This window comes from Leopardus geoffroyi, chromosome A2, assembly GCF_018350155.1.
Source record: "Leopardus geoffroyi isolate Oge1 chromosome A2, O.geoffroyi_Oge1_pat1.0, whole genome shotgun sequence".
Taxonomy (NCBI): Eukaryota; Metazoa; Chordata; class Mammalia; order Carnivora; family Felidae; genus Leopardus; species Leopardus geoffroyi.
The window spans coordinates 91,467,840-91,492,195 of NC_059331.1; the positions used below are offsets into that span (position 1 = coordinate 91,467,840).

Sequence of the window (24,356 nt, forward strand, 5' to 3'; positions counted from 1 at the left end):
TTTAGAGTACATACACTTAAAACTTAACTTCTTACAGATCCAATACTCCAACATCATCGAGAAGAATCAAATATCATTGGATCATCTTTGGGCAGTCCTGTTTCAGAAGACTCAAAGGATGTTGAAGATTTGGTCAACTGTCATTAGGTAATTCTTAAAAGACAGGTACCTCAGGCAAAGAAGCCACACTGTTAATTACATCTCCAAAGAAATAGGAGCAACTCCCAAGAGGCTGAATTTACCATTCCTATGGCTTTTAAATAGCTACAGTGCTGAAGCCACATACAGTGTTGCTGCTATGACTTTTTACCTCCTTTAAATGGATCATCTGAGGTCTAGTCTTATGACAGTGTGTAGGTGACTCGAGTATGGAGGACTTAACTGCATAGATCCCTGTGATTAGTGTTAATTGACAGCAGGGAATTTCATTCAGCTACTGAAAAAAAGTTTACAATCACCAAAGCTTAACTACTCTGTTTTAAAAGCAGTGATATTCATCTCTGAAGATCAGACATGGCTCTATCCATTCTCAAGCAGGCCTTTTCATATTTCAGAGAAGTCCTGTCAACATGGTGTGGAGCTTATCAGCGACCCTCAAAAATGTTAAGTATCCTTAGTCTGAAAGTTAACCAGCATACACACACACAGAGACCTAAGAGACGATTGTGTGGCGGTTGCTTTTGGTTTACCCATTGCTGGCAGTGGGAGCTGATTTAGGCTGGGTACACAGAAAAGCATTAAAAGAATTAAAATTCACTACAGGTTTTTTACTACTTTTAAAGGGAATATGGAAGAGAGTAGCAACACAGCTCACCAGAAGCTAAGCAGACTTTTCACCCCTTCGGAACCCCCCCGTTGTTGGTTTACAAAGTTAGCACTTTGAAGTAAAATTAAACTAAATGACAAAGGAAGGAAAGTTGCCTACCCCATACCAGGCGTGTTTCTTACACGTTTTGCTATACAGATGACCCAGGAAATAGTTGAGGAAGGTATTGCAGTGCATTAGCTGGTGGGGTGCCACTTAACTTCTCCCTCTCAGGCAGTTTAAAAACACAAAATTTGCTTCTGTTAGCAAAGGAAAGAAATCAAGAGTCATTCCTGTATTAGAGAAGGTTAAACCAAAATTAGCCTCTAGGACTTTAATGAACATGACCCCAACAGAAAAGCCACACACACACACACAAAAAACAAAACAAAAAAAAAACTTGTATAAATTATTTTATTTATTACTGTAATTAGATCTTCACAATCAAAGTTGTCTTTTCACCGTCTGTGTTTTGTTAATGTGAAATTTAATTGTAGTTATAAGCAAAAGTTGGTTGCCTAGGGAACAATTGTATATTCAGTTTAACAGAAATAAAAGAATATTTGTCTTAAAATGCAAGATTGTCACATAGCCTTTCGCCATGCACCTACATTATAAAAAATTTTAATTTCAAAAGTGAAAATTGCTTGTGCTGTTTGAGCTTTAAGGTTTGGAATGTTTCAGTGCAACATCAGCTCCTTAAAGAAAAAAGCAAAGCAATCTAGGATACGTCTCCCCTGCAAGAGGGAATTTTAGATTTACAATTAACATGAAAATCATGTATCAGACTTGCACAGGAGATTCTTCAGCACACCTGACCCAGCTCTTACAGTCCAAGTGTACAGCTTCGCAGAGACCTGATAAGTGTTTCTCCTCGGCAGCCTCACTTCCCCACGTCATGGAAGTACAGGTTTGCACATATACATAACATGATGAGCGAAAATAAGATGTAGTAAATTAGATTTCTAAATTTCGGTTCTAGGTCTCCTTGTCGATACCAGTAGATCTAAAAAGAAAAGAAGCATTAAATCAAAGTGTAATTAACAGTCACTGGTCCTGGCATTAAAAAATTTTAATTCAACTAATCTTTTTTTCCACTGTGACAGATTTCATCCATATAAACTTTTCTCCCTCAATGAGGCCCTCTTTACTTTTAGTCTACATTCCTAAAACTAATGCAGCCAGAATGTAATTTTGTTTCCCTTTTTTCTAGTAGTACCGAGTGTCCACACCCAAGATTATGCTTATTCCTGCTTTCTCACCTTTGGTAATGTTCAAACCCATAGTCATCCAGTTATTGACCAGCTATCCAAGAATTTGTACCTTGTAGATCTGTTTTAATTCTGTGTGAGTAAAAAGTACAGCTCTCTTTAGGTACTGGGAAGGAGGGTAACTTTTAAATTCACGGAGCAGAGTCAGATTGCCAATACAAAATAAGAGCTTTTATACCAAACTAGACCCTGTGTGTCATTCCGGGGTGTTAGGCCGGGAGGGTGGGGAGCATCTCTGGTAGCTTTGTTCCAAAGGCTCTGGAAGGGCGTGGGCCAAGTCTCCCTCAGATCATAGGAGTCCAGCAAATGAAGTCATTTAGATAAACACATCACTATGAAGATTTAAGCCCCATGTGAATAAAAACTATTGTTTCTAAGGGTGTCATTTATAGTTTTGGTTCTACCTCTTCTCAAAAGAAATGTAACAACAAGCCAACTAATGAATGACTAAGCACCTGTCCAATATCCAAGTGAGGACCTATCACCATCTTTGTTCCTTTATGTAAAAGACAAGCATCTTTATGGTAAAATTGTACATTCTTGTGATAAGGATACAACTGTAGCTTAAGATTTCCCAGGAGATTCTTGGGTTAATTACTTTCATTTGGGTAGATATGCACAGAGATTAAAATAGACTAATTTTGTAATTATCAGAAATAAATCCAGAGTGCTACGTATCTCTTCCCTTAAGAGCAGTACTGGCATTTGCCAAAGCCTGTTGGACCCTGTATGTTGTAGCCCTTGAAGGAAGATGAATTAAGTAAGTTAAACTTAAACCTTAAGTTTTGGCCACCCAAGTCTTAACTCTTTTTTTTTTCCCCTTCCTCCTGTCGGGGTTTTTTGTTTTTCACTTTCCAAGGAAAAGAGTTTTCCTTTAGATAGGAACTTAACTTTGAGATTTAAGGGAAAAGGAAACTGATTCCAAAGATAAATAAAATATCTAAAATTAGTAAATACTGAGAATTCTTAACATTCTTGGTGGGGCCAGGACTAGGGGGTAACTAGACACACCCCTTCTTATAGATCTAAGGCTGGGAATCTGTCCTAGGTAGGCACTGCAGCAGTCTGCCCTCAAGGGTTCTCAGTAGTACTCACAAGTATGCAGGCAGTAATACTACTCAAAGAGATGCAGACAGCAAAAAATATATTCAGCGGTTTTGGAGGTAGTTGAGGGAAAACAAAAGCACTGATCAGCGTTACCTGTATGAAGAGAAACTGTGTCAGGCCTTAAGAGTAATGCCAATAGTAGGCTAGACTGGAGTTTAAGCAATGTCCTATTATATAGTATCTACCACCACGTATGTTAATAGTAAAGTATTTGTAAATCTGTTCCAGTGTCTTACTTCTCTTAGCACTTCCTCTTCCTCTTTCATCAAAGGAGACAAAACATCACAGCTCAGAAAACTAGCGAAGCTCCAAAAAACCCTCTTAACAAAAAGATTAGAAAGCATTTAAACCTCATTCCAGGATTAAGGATTACATTGGACAAAGTTCAACCTTTGTTATGTTATTTTGAATACTTCAACAAAAATGAAAACCAAAACAGTTTTTGCTGAACATTCTGGAGAATACTCAGGTTTCTAATACACTGGAGTTCTATTTCTACCATAGATAAAACATGATACCCATTCTTTTTATTAAGAAGTCAATGAAACAAACTTCACTAAAATTCGTAGACTTAATAAAAATGTGGCATCTTTAGACCACGGAAAATATAGCTTGTCTTTATTTTACAGTGATAACACCAAGCTATACTACACAGGATGCCGAACTGTTACATGACCAAATAATCTTTTTAAACCAAAGGATAATGAATGTGCTTTAGTAATAAATTAAGGTAGTAGAAGGGGGCAGTTGTGGGTTATGTACAACGTTCCTAGACAAGGCAAACTCAGAAAATCGAGTTATTTGCTGTGTGCTATTTCATATACTCAACTGAAGGCTGAAATCAATTTAGCTCTTCCTGTTATCAACTGCAGTTTTATTTAAGCAGTAATGAAATGAAAGCATTAATTTAACTATGACTTCAGTACTTCACATGGTCATATACTGGCCCCTTTTAAGTTTTTTGTTTTTTGGGTTTGAGTGTTAACCACAATACTCAAGTTTTCAATAACTTTGGTTCAGAGCCTGCAGAAGACACAAAATAAAGGTACTTACTAGAATCAATAAGGATGTTAAGCTGCCAACAACTAAATTGATGATTCGATCCTGAAATAGAAAATAATTGTTTAGCCCTGTGATGGATCCACTTTCAGAAAGGTACAATGCTAGCCACTGGGGTGACTTAGAATTAAGACACCAAGGTCCTGCCTCTCTCTGAGCTTGACACATACATACAACTGCCAGAAAGGCAAAGTGTACTGAGCCACCAGAGTGGAAAAGGTACTTTAGGAAGACAGGGACAACTAGTTGGAAAAAGTTTCTTGGGGCGCCTGGGAGGCTCAGTTGGGCATCCGACTTCCGCTCAGGTCATGATCTCACAGTTCATGAGGTCGAGACCTATATGAGGCTCTGTACTGACAGCGTGGAGCCAGGAGCCTGCTCTGGATTCTGTGTGTCCCTCTCTCTGCTCCTCCCCGGCTCATATTCTGTCTCCCTCTGAAAGATAAGTAAATATTTAAAAGAAAAAAAAAGAAAAGAAAGAAATGGTTCCTTGAAAGGACAGGACATTTTTACACTACAGTCTTCTGAAAGCTGGGAAGGACTGAATGGGCAAGGGATGCTTATCAATACTCCACGCACGCTGGGGAACAGTCTGAACAGAAGCCAAGGGACGGGAGCCACTAGGATGGCCAGCCCAGAGCCGTGGTGAAGAGATCAGAATCAGACTGCAGATGATGTTGAGTGCCGTGAGTTTGGACCTACTTGTGATACTGCTTACATGTCCTTCTCTAATGTCATTTATAAGGAGATGCTTCTGCTAGCAGAGGTCACACCATGCCAGGGCTGGAGGCAATCTCAGACCATCTAGTCCAGTGCTTTTCCAACTTACTTAGTAGCAAAAACCTTCAATACGTAACACAAGTAGAATCATATGGCTGAATTTGCAGCCTGGGGTCCTACCCATTGAGCCTTCTCTTCATTCCTATGCCCACCCAATCGATTCCACAGGATGGTTTGAAATTTTTCTAGGGCACCTGGGTGGCTCAGTTGGTTGAGCATCTGACTTCGGCTCAGGTCATGATCTCATGAGCCCCATCAGGCTCTGTGCTAACAGCTCAGAGCCTGGAGCCTGCTTCGGATTGTGTGTGTGTGTCTCTGTCTCTCTCTCTGCCCCTCCCCGACTTGTGCCTCTGTCTCTCTCTCTGCCCCTCCCCGACTTGTGCTGTCTCTCTCAAAAATAAAAAACCAACATTAAAAAAAATTTTTTTTTAATTTCTCATGTAATTCAATCCTCATTTAATAAGTTAATATAAATTTAGGTCCACTGAGTGTGGTTAAATTATTTGCATAAAGTCATACAGCAAGTAAAAAGCAACTTTTAACATGTTTCCCAAATCAAGATCACTGGCTACAGGGGCGCCTGGGTGGCGCAGTCGGTTAAGCGTCCGACTTCAGCCAGGTCACGATCTCGCGGTCTGTGAGTTCGAGCCCCGAGTCGGGCTCTGGGCTGATGGCTCAGAGCCTGGAGCCTGTTTCTGATTCTGTGTCTCCCTCTCTCTCTGCCCCTCCCCCGTTCATGCTCTGTCTCTCTCTGTCCCAAAAATAAATAAACGTTGAAAAAAAGATCACTGGCTACATAAAGTTTCAGCTGTAGGGACTAAAAAGTTCAAATATTTTATACATATATAAAACTAGTGTATATATAATAATATTAGTAATATATAATACATGTATAATATATGGATTTACAGAACGAAGTCCTAAGAGTTTTAAGACCTGATTAAGAAACACTATTTTCAGGCAGCGAGAATACCAAGTAGTCTTATTTCAGAGAAGTCAAAACTGAGCAATCGGTGTTAATGAGTGTTCTGGTAACATCTGAGCAAGGACCAGCGGGATATGGACCACGAGCAGCCAGAAAACAAAAGCTCACAGATGGAAGGGCACAGGAACAAGCACAGAGAAGCAACTGAATTCAGAGCCATTTTCAAGTTGTCTGCATTTAAAGATAAGAATCCAAAGTTAAGAGGCAGGCAAAGCTGGGAGGGAAAAGTGAAGGAAAGCCAAGCATTAAACTGGGTGTGTTTGATCTAATCAAGGACAGACCACTCTGCAGACCAAGGTCACTGCAATTCACACACTGTGGAGGACAAAGGTAACAACTGACCACACCCTCATTTCTCATCCAAGAGCTAGAGAAGCCTGCCCAGCAACAACCATCTGTGAGCGAAGAGACCCAGGGGAAAATTACGATCACTAATCACTTCTTTCCACATGCAAGACAAATGTGCGTGTGTGTCTTAACCTAAGATGTAGAGACGGTCTATTAATGGGAGCCCCATTGTCTTTACCTTGGGAAAAAGGTTCAACTTAACTCCTGACTGTACTGAGAATATCTGGCTCTGAGTTCCAAGGATTTGCAAAAGTTTACAAAGGTCTGCTCTGTGAGGTTTTACCTCACAACAACAGCTGTTTTACCAATAGAAGACAGGGAAGAGGTTCCGCTGAGGTAGCCAAGAAGCATCACTTATGTCCAAACAGCAAGATGCCAATTAGGATCCAGAGCAGGAGGAAAAATAATAGTAATAGGGAAGGGATGGTAACTATGCCGAGACCTTGTACCTATCTTCTACAAATCCTGGGGTGAAGTGGCATTAGGACTCTTACAGGTGACAAAATTGGCTCTGGGAAACAATTTGTCCAAGGTCTCAGATCAGTAAGTGAAGGAGACAGGATTCAACGCCAAGAGAGTGGATTCTGTTGACACTTCTCACTGGAAGAACACCTACAGTTGCTACAGCTGGTCTAGACAAACAGAACAAGACACTTAGCACAGAGATTACTTTTCAAGGCTTTAGTTGCTCTCCCAGGTCCCAGTCTCCAAAGAGAAAACACTGTAAGGAAATAATTATAAATAGTCAGCATTTCAAAGGGCAGTTTTCAAACTAATATGCACCAAATCAGAAAAAAGTACATGAAAAGAAATAATTTCTCAAAGAAACTCTCTTCCCCAGTTTTATTATTATCCTATTTCCATCTATCAAAACTTCTCCCCTCCCAGATCTTTCTTCAGACCTTGTACTGCTGCTTATTTTCACTCCCCCAGAAAGCCCGACAGGATCAGAATCAGCCTTGATCCTACCTGCAGAGAGGATAGAATACAGAATTGGGACATCCTTGCCCAAGACTCAGCAACAAGTTCAGAGTCTTAGCTTATATGCACATTATGTATATATAAATATATATATGTACACATTAGCACAGAAAATAGAGTATAGTTTTGTGAAGAATTCTGCATGTATAACCTTGTAAGCGATTTATTCATTTAAACATCTCAATTATATCTCATTAAAATGAAAAAAATTCCTATATTCCAGATGCAAACACAGCAAATAAAATGGTCTTTACCTTCCACAAGTTGATACCATCCAGAGCTCAAGAGGGCACTAAGGCGAAAGGGAGAGAACCTAAGAGAAAGTCAAATCTGAAAGAGGACTAGCAGATGAACAAAAAGCAAAGAAAAGGTGGCCCATGAAGAAGGAACTTAACCAAGACCCCAGAGAGAACAAAAGCATGGCAAATGGACATGGCCAATAGTTGAGCCAGCTTTGTCAGAGCTGAGAAAAGGGGCTGGAGTCAGCCTGGGCCCAAAGCAGTTAAGTCTTCATCTAACTTTGAAATGGAGAAGGAGAACACGAAGAACATACATCCCAATGGTTTGTACCTGGGATGGCAGAAGGTAACCCCGTAAAGTAAGGAACATACAATCTCCATTTACTAATGAGTAACTAGGTTCAATGGGATTCATCTGTCAAGGTCATAAGGCAGGTAATGGCCGAGTCTATCCAATGCTCTTAGCAAAATGGAGGCCAAAAGTCTAAGAATCCTTAAACTAATCTGTGTGGACCCTGAAATTTTAAGAGTTAAAGAGACGAAGGTTCTCATCTCCATTTTGCCACTGGCTAACTCTGAGTCTACCACATCAGAGGATTGGGCTACATGGTATCTGGTCCCTTCCTGCTTTAACAGTTTCTGGTTCTGAATCATCAGCTTCAGACTGCACTTGGGCCAGAGTAGAAGGCCTACTCCCCAGCAATCAAAAAGCAGAGGAGCCCCCAATCTTGCCTGGTCAGTCATTAGCCAGCATCCTGATACAAGACAGAGAACCCCAAACTCATGTCAAATGCTCAGGTGTTTAATGATGGCTCTGGGAGGAAACTGGCAGTAACTCCCCAAATAACCAAAAACTGGCATTTGCCCTCAGCAACCTGGAAACATCCTGGTTCTAGACTGTTTGGAATGCTAACATTTCCAGAGCCACTTATTTTTTGTCTACTTCCAAAATGGATTTCAGGACTTGGGCTACTGTAGTAAAATTCTACCCATTTAAGTAACAATAAAAAGATAAAGGCAGATTTTCTAAAGGGGTTTGGCAAGTGGAAAGATAGATGATGAACATATATAAATTGAAGCGAAGAAAACGTTTCTGATTTAAGCTCAAATGTTAGCCCTAAGCACTCCTGACAACCAAGTGGGAAGTGCAATAGGGTTTAAAAGGGCTTGCTAATTATTAAGCACACTGGATCATTAGAAGAGACAAACTTCTGGATCTAAGAGTTCGTGGCATGGGTCTCTGCAAATACACGGATGCAGAAAACACAGCTACTTAACACATAACCGTCTCACGTTGACCCACAAGATAAACAAAGGGCGTAATGTTCTCAAAAGAGTGAGCTGTAGGGTGGGAGGTGGGATGGCTGACGTGCCACACTCCCTATCTGACCGCTCACCCTTCAGAGCTCAACTCGAACAGCAAGTCCACTGTCCTTCCTTTCTGGCCACCATCCTCGGGCACACCCCACCTCCCCCCTCACCGCCCTTCAGGAAGAGATGTGCTGGTCTTGGGGCTCCAAGATCACATTGCCCAGATTTATGCTTCCTGCATCGCAATACACTCTCTGAGCCGTATCCTCCATCAGGACTGGCAGTTAGTTTAGGGCGAGGCACGTGGCCTGTCCTCCGTGCAGCCCGGCACACTTCCTGCGCTCTGAGGAGAGAATTGTCAAGAGAAGCGGCAGAGGGCATTTTCCTTAGAGGGTCTCTCACCACCAGAGGCCACTTTCATCATTCATCGGGGGCCCGGCTCCTCAGAAATCTCAGCTCCCAGGCAGCAGAGCATGTGGCCTCACTGTTCCGGGATGGGCACGCCGCAGCACGGGGACGGGGACACCACTGCACCCAAGCGACGGCCTGGTTCCGCAGCCCACAACATCAGGTTTTTGCCAGCCACAAAGGCCCGACAGCCCACTGGTGCCTCCCAGGCTAGGTCCCATTAGTTCCATGGAATTATCTAGGTTTCCCTATGTGAGGACAAGCCCAGTTATGCATTTTCCACCAGGGCAAGACCAAGCCCCGGTTTCAGAGGCATGGCAGCAGCCCCTGCTGCAGAGTCTGTCCTTCGGCAGTGCTGGTGGTCACTCCCAGGGAGTAGGAGGAAGGAAAACAGGAGGGTCTCTGCAGAAAAGAAAACCCCTGGAGGTACAAAGCCATGGAAACGTGCCCTTCCACTCCCTGGAAGGAGACAAGAGGGGCCAAGGGCTGGGGTAAGACTGAGAATTCCATTTTTGGTGTCGCCTCTAACTTTGTGACTCCTTAATACCCTGCTCCTCAAACCCCAGAGATCCCAGCACACCCACGCCCTCCCACTAAATGTTCTCCCATCAGTCCTCATACCCACACTTGCAAGTCCTGTGAGCCATCCCTGTGAGCCCCCAAAACCTGTTCCATGTGAGCAAACGGCTTCGTGGACCTCCAGACTTCTCCCACACCCTGGATTTCCCCTGCTGCCTTGGTCTCTGAACGCGGTCCCCGAGAGAGACTGTGTCACCCTCATACTCATCCCCAGTGCACTGGGCTGGGCTGTAGGGTGCAGGGTGTTCCCCGCTTCACGGGCCAGGTGGAGTTAGCAACTTCAGTTAATATCCTCTGCTACGGGCTGAGTGTCTGTGTCCCCCAATTTCTCAGGCTGATACCCTTATGCCCAATGTGACCATATTAAGAGGTGGGGTCTTTGGGACATAATTAGACCACAAGGGTAGAGCCCTCTGGAATGGGATTAGTACCCTGATGGGGGGCTCCAGAGATCTCCCTCGCCCTTTCGGCCATGTGAGGTTGTAGCTTGTGTTTGCACCTCATCTCGGACTTCCGGCCTCGAAAACAAAGAGAAAAAAACGTTTGATGTTTATAAAATCCCCGAGTCTGTGGTATTTTGCTGTGGCAGCCCAAACGGACTAAAGCATCTTCTTTAAAATATATGTCCCTGGCAATAACCGGTCGACTTCTTCCCCTCGTCTCAGTTACTTCACTTATTTCAGCACCTGCTTCGGCCAAATCTATATTCCTGCAACACTCTGCCCTATGTACACCCACTGACTAGACCGTTCCCCATGAGTTACACCAAAGCTCTAACTTGAGGGCCCCCCTATCAATTTCGGACCATGGAGTCAGCAGCTTCTAATGCATGGAAAACTCCCCAGTGGATCTGTTCATCTGCTCTTCATGCTTTGAAAACCCAGTCCTGAGTCCCTCCAAACCCTCAACCACTTCTATGCTCTGGCACGAAGCCTCGCTGTGAAGCCTTTCGACTGTCCTAACCCTACCTACCAGTTTCCCATGCGTCTCCCAGGGGCCAAGTATTCCTTGTTCACTGTCACACTGTGGGCCACTCACTACACACAGCCACATGGCTGCAATCCAGCCCAATGCTTCACTCTCCAAGCTGGGCACCCTGGCACCAGCCTGCATCACCCCACTGGCAGGAAAACCTTTCTGTAATTCAGACAAAACCAAGCTATGTGGCTTGGGAAGCTGCCACTGTCCAGAGTGGAAATAACCTTCTGACTGTATAAAGGTGCCAGAGAACTGGATAGAACTGGTCATTTCCCTCTGCTGACCACAGTACCCAGCACATACTGGATGCCCAAATATTAGCTGAAATACACACTACCTGAGTTTACTGCAAATTCGTGTTTTCAGCTGAGCCTTCACTGTATTGCCACTGCCTTGTGAGTGAACTGTCGCTGTCTCTCTCCAGAAAGCGGTTTGCAGATCCGTCTCAACTCAGCTTCCTGATCTCACTCTTGAAGCCTATACATCAGCAGACATCCTTTTAAAAATAGGATGCCGGGGCGCCTGGGTGGCTCAGTCGGTTAAGCGTCCGACTTCGGCTCAGGTCATGATCTCAGAGTCCACGAGTTCGAGCCCCGCGTCGGGCTCTGTGCTGACAGCTCAGAACCTGGAGCCTGCTTCACATTCTGTGTCTCCCTCTCTCTGCCCCTTCCCTGCTCATGCTCTGTCTCTCTGTCTCAAAAATAAATAAACATTAAAAAAATTTTTTTAAATAAATAAATAAGATGCCAACAACAGGAAGATAACTCCTCCTGTTTCCACCCCTTTCAGCCTGAAGAGGATCAAAAGGTGACCAGCTTCTCTGATCCTGCACCCATTTCCTGGCTCAAGTAATTATCACCATTTCCGGCTTTATATTCAATCTCTCCTTCATGGAGTCCATCTCCAGCCCAAAAATCTCAATTCCCTCCAACATCGGAAGAGCCTTCCATCCATACTGCATCCCACTTTGATGTTGGTCATTCATTCTCCATTCATTTTACAGGCAAAGTGTTAGGAAATTAGGAAGAAAATCAAACAGGGTCAATGGAGAGTGACCAGGGTGGAGATGGGGGGCTATTTTTTAAAAAAGGTCAAAGAATCCTGAGGATGTGACACTGAGCAGGGGCCTTTATAAGGGAAAGGAATGACACAGGCAAGGATCTGGCAGAAGGGTATTGCAAACAAGCCACTGCAGCATGTGCAAAGGCCCTGAAGCAGGAATAAGCTTGGGTACTAGATGAATAAAAAAGGGGGGGGGGGAGGTGCAGAATGACTGAAGCTTATAATAAGGAAGAGAGAGAGAAGAAAAATGATTTGTTTAATGCCTTTCTATCTTCCATGCGGTACATACGTGCTCTGTGAAAAAAGATAACTACCCAACATATATTACACCTCCACAGACATAGTATGCGCTCAGTTAATAACTGAATACAAGCATGCATACATACATTCACACTCAACAACCTATAGCCTCCAGAAGAAAATCATTCTTCCTAGTACAGCATTCAAGGCTCTCCACCCAGCCCAGCTTTTCCTCTGTCACAGTGGTGCTCAGAGTTCCTATATCATTTCCTGTACTTTCCTGCTCCTACCCCTTTGACACAGCTGGACCTCCTGCTTGGGATTCCCAGTCACCTCCTCCCATCAAAAATCCTACATTTGCTTCAAGGCCTAAGACTCAAAAGCCCTCTGATCTGGTGCCCCAACTATAATTTTCTCCAGCCCCTAGAACAGGCTTCCAGCACTTTGCTCATTCTTTCAATAAAGGCCTCAACCCCATTTTAAATTCAAAACTTATCCTCCATAACCCACAAGAGCTTCACGTCATTAAAGACAGTGATTATCTTCTTTTATGAGGGAAAGAGCAAACAATCCATTCAGCACGTATGAAATGTCCAAAGGACACCACTTCCTACCATTGTTAACCAGACTGAGTGATTCAGACCCTTGAGCCACATCCTACAATTCTGTTTCAAAAGTCTTTGCATTTCTCGAACGTAAGGGTTCCAATACCATAAATAAGTGGCCAATTCTCGGAAATGATCTTCCTTTTATTTCTTGCAAATCACAGTGCAAAACTTCTTGTCAGGAAAGTTCTGGGAATGGCCCAGTCAGAGGTCTTAAGAGGCAGCCCTATAGGAATAAACATACCGAGAGGACGTAAAACGTGGAAGGTTGGGGCCCAGATGAAGCAGGAAATCTCACACCTTCCAGTGGGTTCATTTGGTTCCCCCAGAGCTACATACTCTTAAGTAGGAACACCCCTCACACTGTCATCTGGAGCAAACCTAGGGACAGCATCCAAAGGGTGGAAAGCCAGGGGACACCTTATCTCACTGGCAAAATCTAGGTGATAGTGTACTTGATCATAGGTGCTACTGCTCAGACTTCCCGAAGACACATGGGACTTTGAACAATGCCAGGAGCAGAGGCAGCGTAAGACAGTATTTATGAGAACGCAGACACGCCCATGCTTTTATCACCCTCACACCCCCAACTCTCACAAATGCACCACGACCACCACCACTGCGTGTACATCTGAACACCAACGGCCCCCCCATCTCCAATTGGACAAAGTACCATGCATAGACATCTTTAAGTGTTTCCCTTATTTCACAGATCGGTATTTTGAAGTACTTTGCATTTGTGAATACTTTTGTATATCCATCTCACCAGATTCTTTCTCATAGACATGTGCACTTGAAATGTATTAATTTTATTAAAGCACCACTTAGGGACATTCGGCAGCAGTAAAAATAGAGAACGAACCTACTCCACAAGTTTAAAGGGCAAAATAATCCCTAGAGTTGGTACCCACAGGAAATGCCTTATTTTATGTGCCATGACCTTCAGCACAGGAGGCAGAGTACAACACTATGAGGTGAGGTGCCTGATGGACCAGGCAGATTTCTTCTCCTGCCATATGCCAGCCTATGTCCTTAGAGGAGTCACTCAACTTTTAAGCCTAAATTGCCATATTTGTACAGTGGTCAAACATGTACAGTTGCTCTAAGGATTTAGAGATAATATATGTCAAGCCCCTATAACAGAGTGACATTTACCAGAGCCAGTCAACAGCTGCTAATATGGCATTGGTATTATTTCTACATCTAATGAGGTGTCTTACCAATGACATGTTGGGTCCTCAGAGATGAGCGGGAATGGAGACGGTCCAGACCCTGGCCCCAATTTCTAAGTCAGCCCCAATTTCAAATGGATTCCATCATTACCACAGGGATAGTCAAATTTGTCAACCCACTTGATCCTAAAGCAGCTCAAAAAATATTAGAGGGGCGCCTGCGTGGCTCAGTTGGTTAAGTCTCTGACTCTTGATTTCAGCTCAAGCCGTGATCTCACAGTTCATAAGATGGAGCCCCCTGCACTGGGTTCTGCGCTGACGGTGCAGAGGCTGCTTGAGATTCTCTCTCCCCATCTGCCCCTCTCTCTCATGCACACTCTCAAAATAAACTTTAAAACGCTGCGTGTGTGTGTGTGTGTGTATGATCATACATATACATGGCCCATAGACTGACCGTACGAAAAAAAGGACTCCTTTCAGTAGACCCAGCCCACCACCACACACCTGCAAAACTCACACCTATCGAGAGGACAACTCAGCAGACCAGAGAGCCCTCTTAGAGGCCAACCTTGGTTTATAGTTTTTATGCAATACTGTATGAAGTTTCCTACCTGCCCCTTTGCTGAAGCTCAGCAAGGAGAGGATCACATGAGGACTCTAACTGCATGAGAGCCTGAAGCACCATTTCCTGTTGTGGTATCCAGTGTTCCAGGTTTCTGAACACCAGCCCCCTCTTCTACTGTCACCCAGTATGTCCCAAGAATGTAGGTTACCCTTCTGATGTTGCTCCATTTTCACTTAAGGCTTAGCATACGTAACTCCAAGAATCGGGTAAGGCATTACACCCAGTGCCAGAGAGGCTGGAGAAATGAGGCAGCTGGCTATCCCTCAAGGAGGTTACACTCGGGTCAGGAAGGCACAATCTCAACAAATCCCAGACAACACAAGGAGTTAAGTTCCAGGGGGCACCTCTGGCCACCAGGCTCCTTTAAGGGCAGTATGGGTGCAGGCTGGGTTTTAAGAAAGGCTTTAAGGTGGAGACGGAAACGGAACAGGATTCAGATATTTGGAGAAGAGAGGGTGCTGAACCTCAGGAACAGGTTTCTTTACTCAAACCTTTAAGAGGCTCTCCCTCGTAGTAACTTCAGGGGCTGCATACAGACACGTTCCTTCGCCACCTTGCAACAATTAATAACTCTGTCCTTTCATTCTTTTTCCTGAAGCTAATTACAGAGACCAGGAGTGGGATACCAGTTGAAATGTCTGTCTTGCAGAACCGGTAACAGACACCAGGTTAACATGTAACATACCAGGACCCTCTGGCTGGCACCAAGACTCTGAGGACAGCACATGATAACCTCAAGAAGTTTCGAGGCCCCCTTGAGAAGTTTCAAGGCCCATCCATGTCCTGCCATGACTGCCACATATTCTGCTAATCATGTTCCTAGGCTCAATAGGGCAACTCAGATTTGGCGATGCTCCCCTGTCTTCTTATTGGGTTGCCCTCCTCTTACTCCAACTTTCTCTGCTTCACACCCAGTGACTCAGAGACAGGCTTACTGCACATCACCAATCCGATTTCAGGGTTCGGCAACAATGCTACGGAAAGGTAAACAGCATTTGCCCATAGCGGGAGACAGCTAAAAGCAAAGAGGTGGGTGGAGAGGCGCCAGCCTGCCCTGAGTGTCCACACAGCTTGGGTAAGACCCAGACATTTCAGCCCTCTCTATGCACCAGCAACCTCTGAGAGCCTTCCCAAGTTACCTCTGCCAGAGTCCAACCCCCAGAGATCCCCAGTCCTCTGGTCTGAGGATGAGAAAGAGCAAATTTATTATGGTAGGGAAGAAAAAAGCGATGGCCTGAATCATCCTGAACTGTCTCCAGCACAAGAAACCGCAACCCAAAGTGGTTTGTCAGGCTATCTGAGAGGCAAGGGGACGGTTGATCTGGTCCCTTGGGCTACGACCTCTCCCATGAGGGAGACAGGAGTTGTGCTCTGAGGTTTGCCCAGAAGCTGTGTCAAGAGGAAAGAAGCTAGAAGCCTGCACCCCTCAGAGGAAAGACTTCAGGGTTCTAGGCAGGGGGAAGGGCGGCAGCCAGACATAACCATCTTAATCGCAGCTTTGTCCTTAATTAAGCAGCAACCTTTAAACCCACCCTCCCACAAAAAAAGGACGCGAAGGAGCACTCTCATTTTACACTATCATTTGCAGAAGCCACATGCCCCAAGTCTGAATTGCTTTCACTGGAGTACCGGACATAAAAAGACCTTCCCCCCGCCCCCAACAATTTTATATGTTTTGTTTACAGGAAAAGAACAGAGGATGCTTTTTGTACACGGAACTCTTGCCTTTGGAACCAAAGATCTGAGCCTCAGGGCCCAGTAACTTGTCCTCTACACAGAGCGCTCCACCCCCACCCCAATCATCAGAGTTCAATGTATGCACCTTGGCCAAAGTCACTCATTTTCTTCTATAACATCCAACCACCATCACCACCCCCTTAGAAAATGAATCACTTATTTTGGGGATCAGTGACAAATCAACAGAATAGGCTGGTCTAGAAGGCAGTTTATACTATATTCTACCAGTATATTCCCACTTGCTCCAGCAAGGAGGTGCTGGTTTGCGTTCTCCCCAGAGACAGCCATCCTCTCCCTCCCGGCCTGGGTTCACCCCATCTGCACTGGAACACACGGACTTCAGATGATTGGGAAGGTAGCCAGCAAACCGAACGAAGACCGACTCACAAGCTTGAGGTTAACACAGCGCCCCTCCATTACACAGAAAGACACCCAACTATGTGTTGTCCTAAGGCATACTTTTAAAGGCAGTCCTGGAGGGGCTCCTGGGTGGCTCAGTCTGTTAAGCATCGGACTCTTGACTTCAGCTCAGGTCATGATGTCAGGGTTCATGAGATCAAGCCCCGTAAATCAGTGCTGACAGCATGACAGCCTGGAGCCTGCCTGGGGTTCTGTCTCTACCCCCGCCCTGCTCGTGTGTGTGCTCTCCAAATAAATTAACTTAAAAAACAATAAAAAATAACAATAATGATAACAAAGACTGCCCTGCACAAGAGAAGGGGAATTTCTCCAGGTTTTAGTTCAGGAGGGAGGGAGGGAAGGAAGGAAGGAAGGAAGGAAGGAAGGAAGGAAGGAAGGAAGGAAGGAGCAAAGGATGAGGCTTTGTACGGTAGTATTTCCCAAAGGGTGTCCTGTAGAAACTGGTCTCATGAACGCTCCCATGGGGGGGGTAAGAACTCCATACATAACACCTCGTGCCAGTCCTAAAAGGCTACGTCACCAACAGTCCAGAAGTACTACTTATCACTCTCTCCAATCAGAGTCCCTGAGAAAATTGCCATATTGAAGGTTCTGAGAAGTCCCACAGAAAAGAAAAATATTTTGTGATAATGATTATGGAACCACCGTAACTAAGAACTCACCTGCTTCAGAACCGTGCTGTCCAATAACGTAGCACTGGCTGTTTGTGGTTACTGAGCACCCGGAATGTGTCCAGCACAAACTGACATGGGCTCAAAGTGAAAAATACACGCTGGATTTCGAAGGCTTAGTCCAGAAATGTAAACATATGTCTGCTTTTTATATTGATTGTACATTCAAATGTACTTAAGTTTATTTATTTGAGAGAGACAAAGAGAGTGAGCAGGGGAGGGGCAGAGATCCCAAGCAGGCTCTGCACTGTCAGCAAGGACCCTGACATGGAGATTGAACTCATAAACCATGAGGTCATGAGCTGAGCTGAAACCAAGAGTCGGAAGCTTAACCAACTGTGCCACCAGACGCCCCTCAAATGTACTTTTTTTTTTTTTTAACCTTTTTTATGTTTATTTAGAGAGAGAGAGAGAGAGAGAGAGCATGTGCACGTGAGCAAGTGGGGGAGGGGCAGAGAGAGAGAGAGAGAGGGAGACACAGAATCGGAATCAGGCTCCAGGCTCTGAGCTGTCATCACAGAGCCCAACGCAGGGCTTGAACTCACGAACCGTGAGATCATGACCTGAGCCGAAGTCGGATGCTCAACCGACTCAGCCACCAAGGCTCCCTTCAAGTGTATTTTTGATAGGAAATTAAATAAGACATATTAAAATTAATTTTACCTGTTTATACTTTAGCATGGTTACTACGACATTTAAAATCACATAGGCAGCTCACACTTTATTTCTACTGGCTAGTGCTCCTTTAGAAAATGCTAAGCTAGAGCATAGGCTTGGAAATCCCAGATATATCCATCCAGGTAACTGTGCCAACAGCTGTTTTTCACTCTAGAGAATATACATAACTATATCCCAGAACTTGGGAATGGATAAAAATAGATGAAAACAACATTCTGACCGGGATTCTAAAGCTACCCCACCTAGCAACATGTAATTCCAAAGGAATGACAGTTTTCCAAAAAGATAAACATCGTTCCTTTCTTTCCTTGTCTATTATCCCTTCAATATTTAGGTAATGACAGAACTGCTTCACTTCGCCTTTCCCTCTATGGCTCTATGTGAGAGGGTATTCCTAAGCATCATGCTGAATTCTGAGCACGGGATCCCTGTACACGATGCACATACTTCATTTACCAAACTCTAAGTTTGAGTAAGTTTGGACTTTGGTAAATGAAGTATGTGCATCCCGTACAGGTGAAAACAAAAGTTCCTTCAGAGACTGCCCAAGAGAGCTGCTCGAGTCCCACTGGGTTACTTATCAGTTGTTCTACAGTAGATTCTAGTATCTTTCACTTACTCTGTGACTCACCTGTTTCCTGTGAATGGAAAACTGGTATGTGAATGTCTATAGTGCTTTTCAAAGAATGTAGCCCAGGGGCTCCTGGGAGGCTCAGTCAGATCAGCGTCTGACTCTTGATACGGGCTCAGGTCATTATCTCATGGTTCGGGAGTTTGAGCCCCACATCGGGCTCCGCACTGACAGCGTGGAGCCTGCTTGGGATTCTCTCCCTCTCTGCCCCTCCCCTACTTGTATGCGTGTGCTGCCAAAATAAACATTAAAAAAGAATTTTTAATAAAAAACAAAGTACGTAGCACAGACTGCATAATTTACCATTTACTATCCTATTCAACTCATGAAAGCAAGTTGTTAAAACATTACCAGGCAAGCACTAGTAGTGTGACTGAACAAGCAGCCTGCTGTGTGTTTGGTTTCCTTAATTCCAAAAGTAACAATGCCCACCTCACAAAGGAATTGGGTGACCAAGCAAAGGAAAGTGGAATGCCTAGCAGGGTGCCTGTGGCACTGAGGACACATGACTTCCCTTAAAACGTTGCTCTGCTCTATGGGCTTTCAGTCACCTTTGCCTTAAAGCTAGAGACTGGACCTAAAGCTCTCTGGTCCTTTCTCGATTTAAAATTGAGAGGCTATATGTGGTCAGTTGCTGTAGAGCAAACATGGTTACTGGAAGCTCAGAGGCTCTATCAGATTATGACAGGACGTAGGCTTTCCCCTTTCTGGATTTTCTCCTCAGGAGTTGTAATGTATTAAGTTTCACTGTTAAGTGACTTTTGTGTCCAGTTTCCTAGCATCTGAAAGAGAGCCAGCAGGGAAAACCTACACGTAGGGGCCAATGAAGGTTTTTCTCTGGGTCTGCAGGAACCCAGCCTGCTCTGGCACTGACTGTCCTCCTTGGGAATGGCTCCACTGCAACATGTCCTACCCAGTTCCTGTGCCTTGCCCACCTCAGATCCTCCAATAAAATCATTTGCTGTCCTTAAAGACACAAATCTCCGTCTCTTCACACCTGACATCTCAACTTGTAAGACATACGATGCACAGATATACTCTTACCCTCAACCACACCCAGGCACCAGCAGAGCTCAGCTGTCGACCAAGCAAAGTTTGACGGAAGCTTCAGATGGTGAAGCAATTTCCCTGAGTGCGTGTACTGCACCTCAATAGCTAATGCTTTCAATAGCCGCTTTGGGGGGACCTGGGTGGCTCAAGTCAGATAAGCATCCAACTTGAGCTCAGGTCATGATCTCATGGTCCCTGAGTTTGAGCCCTGCATTCGGGCTCTGTGCTGACAGCTCAGAGCCTGGAGCCTGCTTCCTATTCTGTGTCTTCCTCTCTCTGACCCTCCCCTGCTCGCACGCGCGCTCTCTCTCTCAAAAATACACATTAAAATAAATAAAAATAGATGCCACTTTGGCTTCTAACTGTAAGTTAAGACCTTGGATATGGTTTAATTGTCATCCTTAAAAGAAACACTTTTGTGCTGACTGGAAAAAAAAAAGTCACGAGGTTTTCTCCCATCCTCAGACCACTGGTCTGTTTCTCAGTTCTGTGTAACTTCTCTATGTCCAATTATTCTGTCAGCTTCATGGAGGGGGCTAAAGGGAGCAATTCTGTTATCTGGAATTATATCTTATCTAAAAAAACTTTTTTTAATGTTTATCTATTTTTGAGAGAGAGAGAAAATCTGAAACAGGCTGCAGGCGCTGAGCTGTCAGCACAGAGCCTGATGCAGGGCTCGAACTCTCAACGGGGAGATCGTGACCTGAGCAGAAGTCAGACGCTTAACCGACTGAGCCACCCAGGTGCCCCAATTATCTTTTTCTTAATGTTGTCTCTGAGTAGCCAAATCCTATTATAAATGCCCAAAGCTGCCTAAATAATGCCAGGCCCATATACTCTTGGACTAAATAATTATGAAGCCAACAGATAAACATTTTGAAAGGTTCTTGGATGGTTTCAACTTGATCACAGGCAATAGGAAACTTACGGTCATTAACTATCTAGGCCCAAGCAAGTCAGAAAACATCAATATTTCTCAGTGCCTCTATAAATCAAGTCCATTACCAAATCATCCACCTCAGTATTCAGGGGCTGTGGGGCTTAAAAAGGGGGTCAGAACTCTACATCACCCAGAACCCCAATCTGTGCACCAAGGCACATGAGGCTGACAGTGAACCTCTTAGCTCTTGGAACAGCTGGACAGTCAGGTGCCCTGGGTCCAACAAGCAGCAAGCTGCTGCCTCCACTCTCTAGGACTCAAATCCTCTTCTTGTTAAATCCCAATTTAAGGACATTTATATCTGAAAGCCCAAGGCTATCAGAAAATCTGAATGGAGAAGCCATCCAAGATCTTGCCAAAGCTTCCCAAACAAAAGTGACCAGTTTCTCCTGTGTACCCCAACATACCCCCTCTATGCCCCGCCATAGCACAGATCCAACGCATCACATTAGTTTACATATTTCCCTCACCTATGTTCCTTGGATCCCCAGGGCCTGTCACATAACGCTCAATAACTGTAGCAGAAACAGGTACATCTAATAAACTAGAACCATGCTTCTCAAACCACAAGCAATGTGGGCAGGGATTATGCAAAGCCCCCAAATAAACAAGGTGCATCTTCCTAGAGATCAAGCTTAAGGCATTTTCTTGTTAAGATACTTTAAGAAAACAAGGACATCCACAAAGAACTTAAAAAATAAAGTAGTTGTCCTGTGGCAGGCTGGCAGCCCAAATTCAGGACTATGCCCCACACTCCCGGGTGTACAAGTTTCCAATCCTTGGTGTTAGAGGTCCCCCGCCAAAGCTGAGAAACCCAAGAAGCTCTGGACTCCACATGTGCCCTCCTTTCTGAGAGGCCTGAAAGTCCTTTTCAGGGGTGAAAGTTTACCAAGATCACTTTCTAGCTGGAAAAACAAAAACAAAAACAAAAAAAACCACAGGCTAATCTTGCCAAAACAAGTTACGGCTGAAGTAACTTCAAAGTTACGGCTGAAGACAGGAAAAGAGCTCTGTCTTCAATTACTGGCCCTGAGCATCACATGATAAAGCTTGTAAGAAGGCATTATCCTTGTCAGAAGGCTAAAACAAGATACTATAGCTTGTTTAGGTCCAGAGACTCTTTGATCCCTTCCAGGAATGGAATGCCATCAAAGAAAATCTCATTCCAAGCCTCTTTTTCTTTGCTTGGCTGCCTCGGTATAAACCCTTAATGGCTCTAGATAAATACTAATCAGAAGCACCTCTGCAGGGTTCTTTCTTACGAAAGCTTTGGTCTCACACCTGAAGCCTCTCAGAGATTAGCACTCGATCCCCACGGAGAGAGGCTTCCGCACTCCCCTGAAGGGCCCCTATCAGCCCAGAACTTCCTGAACTTTTCTCCACCCCGCCCCCCCCCCAACCCTGCTTTCAAAGCTCCGGGCCAACCCTACCCCCAAAAAGGAGCCAAGTGGCAGGACAAACATCTTAAGAGGGAAGCAGGATAGAAGAAACAGCTCTTTCTACCCACAAGTGCTTCCCGGGGCCGCAACCAGGACTCTGGGCGGGAGCGCAGACACACAGACACACAAACCCACTACCCTGGAATCCGGGTCCGCACTCACCTTGGCCGACGTCTCTCCGAACAGAGGTCTGTTGTCCAGGCCACTGGTGCCGTACGTCCTGGTAGTAAAGTCCTCCATTTTAGGGTTTCTTCGCTCTCCCCGGGCCACTCAATACTGAGCCAGCATTACCTCCCGAAGTGGCAGGTCCACGACTCCCCACGCCGCCTATTCACCGAGCGCCCATGGCCGAAAGCCCCGGAGGGTTGGGGACGTCCCGCGGCGGCAGCGGGTGGGCGCTCAGGCCCGGGGGACGAGGCCGCTCCGCCCTAGGCCCGCTCCCCTCCTCATAGCGAGCGGCCGCTGCAGGAAGTGAAAGGAAACAAACAGCGCGTGGCCGAGTCTCCTCGGGACGCCCCGCCCGGGCAGCTCTCACTTCCCCAAATCTCGGCGCTCAACCCCGCCGGACGCTGCGGCTTGCAAAGCAAATCGGCGGCCCCGCGCTCCCGGGGCTACCCACGATCCCCACCCCTCACCACCCCATTACTTTACGCGATAGTTTCCCAACCTTTCTAAGTATTCTGGTGAGCACCAATACCTCCACGCTCGAGGAGGCGGTGGTCCTGAGAATTCATTACAAGCCCTTCTCCAAACCCCCGGCACCTCTCCACCCCTCCAATTCTCGAGCAGCGGAAGAAGTGAAGTTGCCCGAGCCGAGCGCCCCTCGGACCTCTCCCGCAGCGGTGCAGCTTCAGGTCGCGGCCGCAGCCGCGCCGGGCAACTCGGTTCCCCTCTCAAGTGTTGCAACTACCAGCGCAGCGTCGCGCTTTCAGCAGCTCCCGTTCCTCTCTCAGCAGGAGAGTCGGCCCGGACCGCGCCAGCGGAAGAGAAAATCCCGCCTCGGCCCCGCACAGATTGGCCACCCTCCCGGGAAACGCCCCCGCGCCCGCCCCGCGCCCGCCCCGCGCCCGCCCCGCGCCCGCCCCGCGCCCGCCCCGCGCCCGCCCCGCGCCCGCCCCGCGCCCGCCCCGCGCCCGCCCCGCGCCCGCCCCGCGCCCGCAGGCCAAACCTCTGCGTCCCCTGCCGCCCTCGCGCTGGGGAGTCCCGGCCTCGCCGGGGTCTGCTGGTCTCAGGTTCACACCCCCGCCGGGTTTCGGGGCCGAGGCTCTGCAGCGCCGGCGAGTCGCGCGTTGGAGAAAGAAGCCCTCCGGGCTGGCGAAGAGCGAGCTCGCGGGCCGAGCACTGCGCTGCAGATACCTCTTCTCAGCTTCCCCGGCCGGGACCCGCGGCCTCTGTCGCAAACCGACTCGGCCCGCCCAGGCTACGTCACGGCCGAGGCCACCAATCCCGCGGACGGTGGCGCCGCATTGGCTGCGGAGCTTTATTTCTAGAGGTGCCAGTTTATTCCCGGAGGTGCGGCCAGTCTCCCTGGTTGCGTGTTTCTTAGCCCGTTAGTAATTAGCGTCTGCGCGATCCACGTGGGCAAAAAACATTTCTGAAGGTAGCTTTGCATTTGGCTGAAAAGATCTTAAAAACAACCAGCCTAGTCTTTGCACGACTAGGACGCAACGGGGGTCACTGATAAATTTGGTTTAGGGTTGTTTGTGTATTTCTCTTTTTTGTTCTGTGATAGGGATCCTGTGGCGTTTAAAGAACAGTTGGGACGTGATACTTGTAAGGAAGATACTTCCTTGACTTGCCCACTCATCCTGCTAGTGATTGTGCTGACTAAGCGTGTTAGCAGCCACGGAAAACGCTTCATGTGTCAACCTTTTTCCCGGGTGTTACAGCATAGTCAACTGGATGTGGACGACATAGTGTCACTGCATTTGGAGTCCTATACAGTACAAGTGTTGGGAAACAAACGCAACCACGCCAGCTTCGCTGGACACTGCAGCTCCTAGATTAGAGAGAGCTCTGACAATTCTGTGTGCAGGGAGAACCCATGTTGGAATGCTGTAGCCATATAATATTTAGAGTCCAAGCAAAGATTCCAGGTGGTCTTTCAACGTTTAGGTCGAGGAATTAGGACAAGGGATGGACTAAGAACCACCATCAATTCGAAAATTTGCGACGCTGAGCAGAGTATGGTGTGGTGCACATCTGATCTACCGGTTATAGATTTCATAAAAGATA

General features: G+C 46.0%; 2 protein-coding genes across 9 annotated transcripts in view; one reads left to right on the forward strand and one right to left on the reverse strand.

Moving 5' to 3' along the window:
- DMTF1 (cyclin D binding myb like transcription factor 1) overlaps nt 1-1,384 on the forward strand; it is a 45,559-nt gene extending 44,175 nt beyond the window's left edge. For all 5 annotated transcript variants that reach the window (XM_045494669.1, XM_045494667.1, XM_045494666.1 and 2 more), the window contains one exon: nt 38-1,384. In XM_045494669.1, coding sequence (XP_045350625.1) covers nt 38-147 — 110 coding nt within the window. In that variant the 3' untranslated portion in view covers nt 148-1,384. The remainder of the gene's footprint in view (nt 1-37) is intronic.
- Nucleotides 1,206-23,535, reverse strand: TMEM243 (transmembrane protein 243). Of its 4 annotated transcripts, none has more exons than XM_045494675.1 (5): nt 23,290-23,535; nt 22,284-22,583; nt 4,237-4,287; nt 3,172-3,276; nt 1,206-1,811 (listed from the first exon to the last, which is right to left on the reverse strand). In XM_045494675.1, the coding sequence occupies exons 2-5, from the start codon at nt 22,359-22,361 to the stop codon at nt 1,689-1,691; spliced, it is 357 nt and encodes a 118-aa protein (XP_045350631.1). In that variant the 5' UTR covers nt 22,362-22,583; nt 23,290-23,535; the 3' UTR covers nt 1,206-1,688. The 4 variants fall into 4 exon arrangements, with proteins under 4 accessions (XP_045350631.1, XP_045350630.1, XP_045350629.1 ...); XM_045494674.1 differs by lacking the exon at nt 23,290-23,535 and adding an exon at nt 22,951-23,128; XM_045494673.1 differs by lacking the exon at nt 23,290-23,535 and adding an exon at nt 22,819-23,128.
- Nucleotides 23,536-24,356: the final 821 nt, after the last annotated feature.

Excerpts from the sequence above, each read along its gene's own strand:
- TMEM243 (XM_045494675.1), bottom strand. The coding sequence starts at position 22,361 with ATGGAGGACTTTACTACCAGGACGTACGGCACCAGTGGCCTGGACAAC. Across the intron at positions 3,277-4,236 it reads TAACATCCTTATTGATTCTA|GTAACGCTGATCAGTGCTTT; the intron begins GTAAGTACCTTT and ends CTCTTCATACAG. Across the intron at positions 1,812-3,171 it reads GTATTACTGCCTGCATACTT|ATCTACTGGTATCGACAAGG; the intron begins GTGAGTACTACT and ends TTTTCTTTTTAG.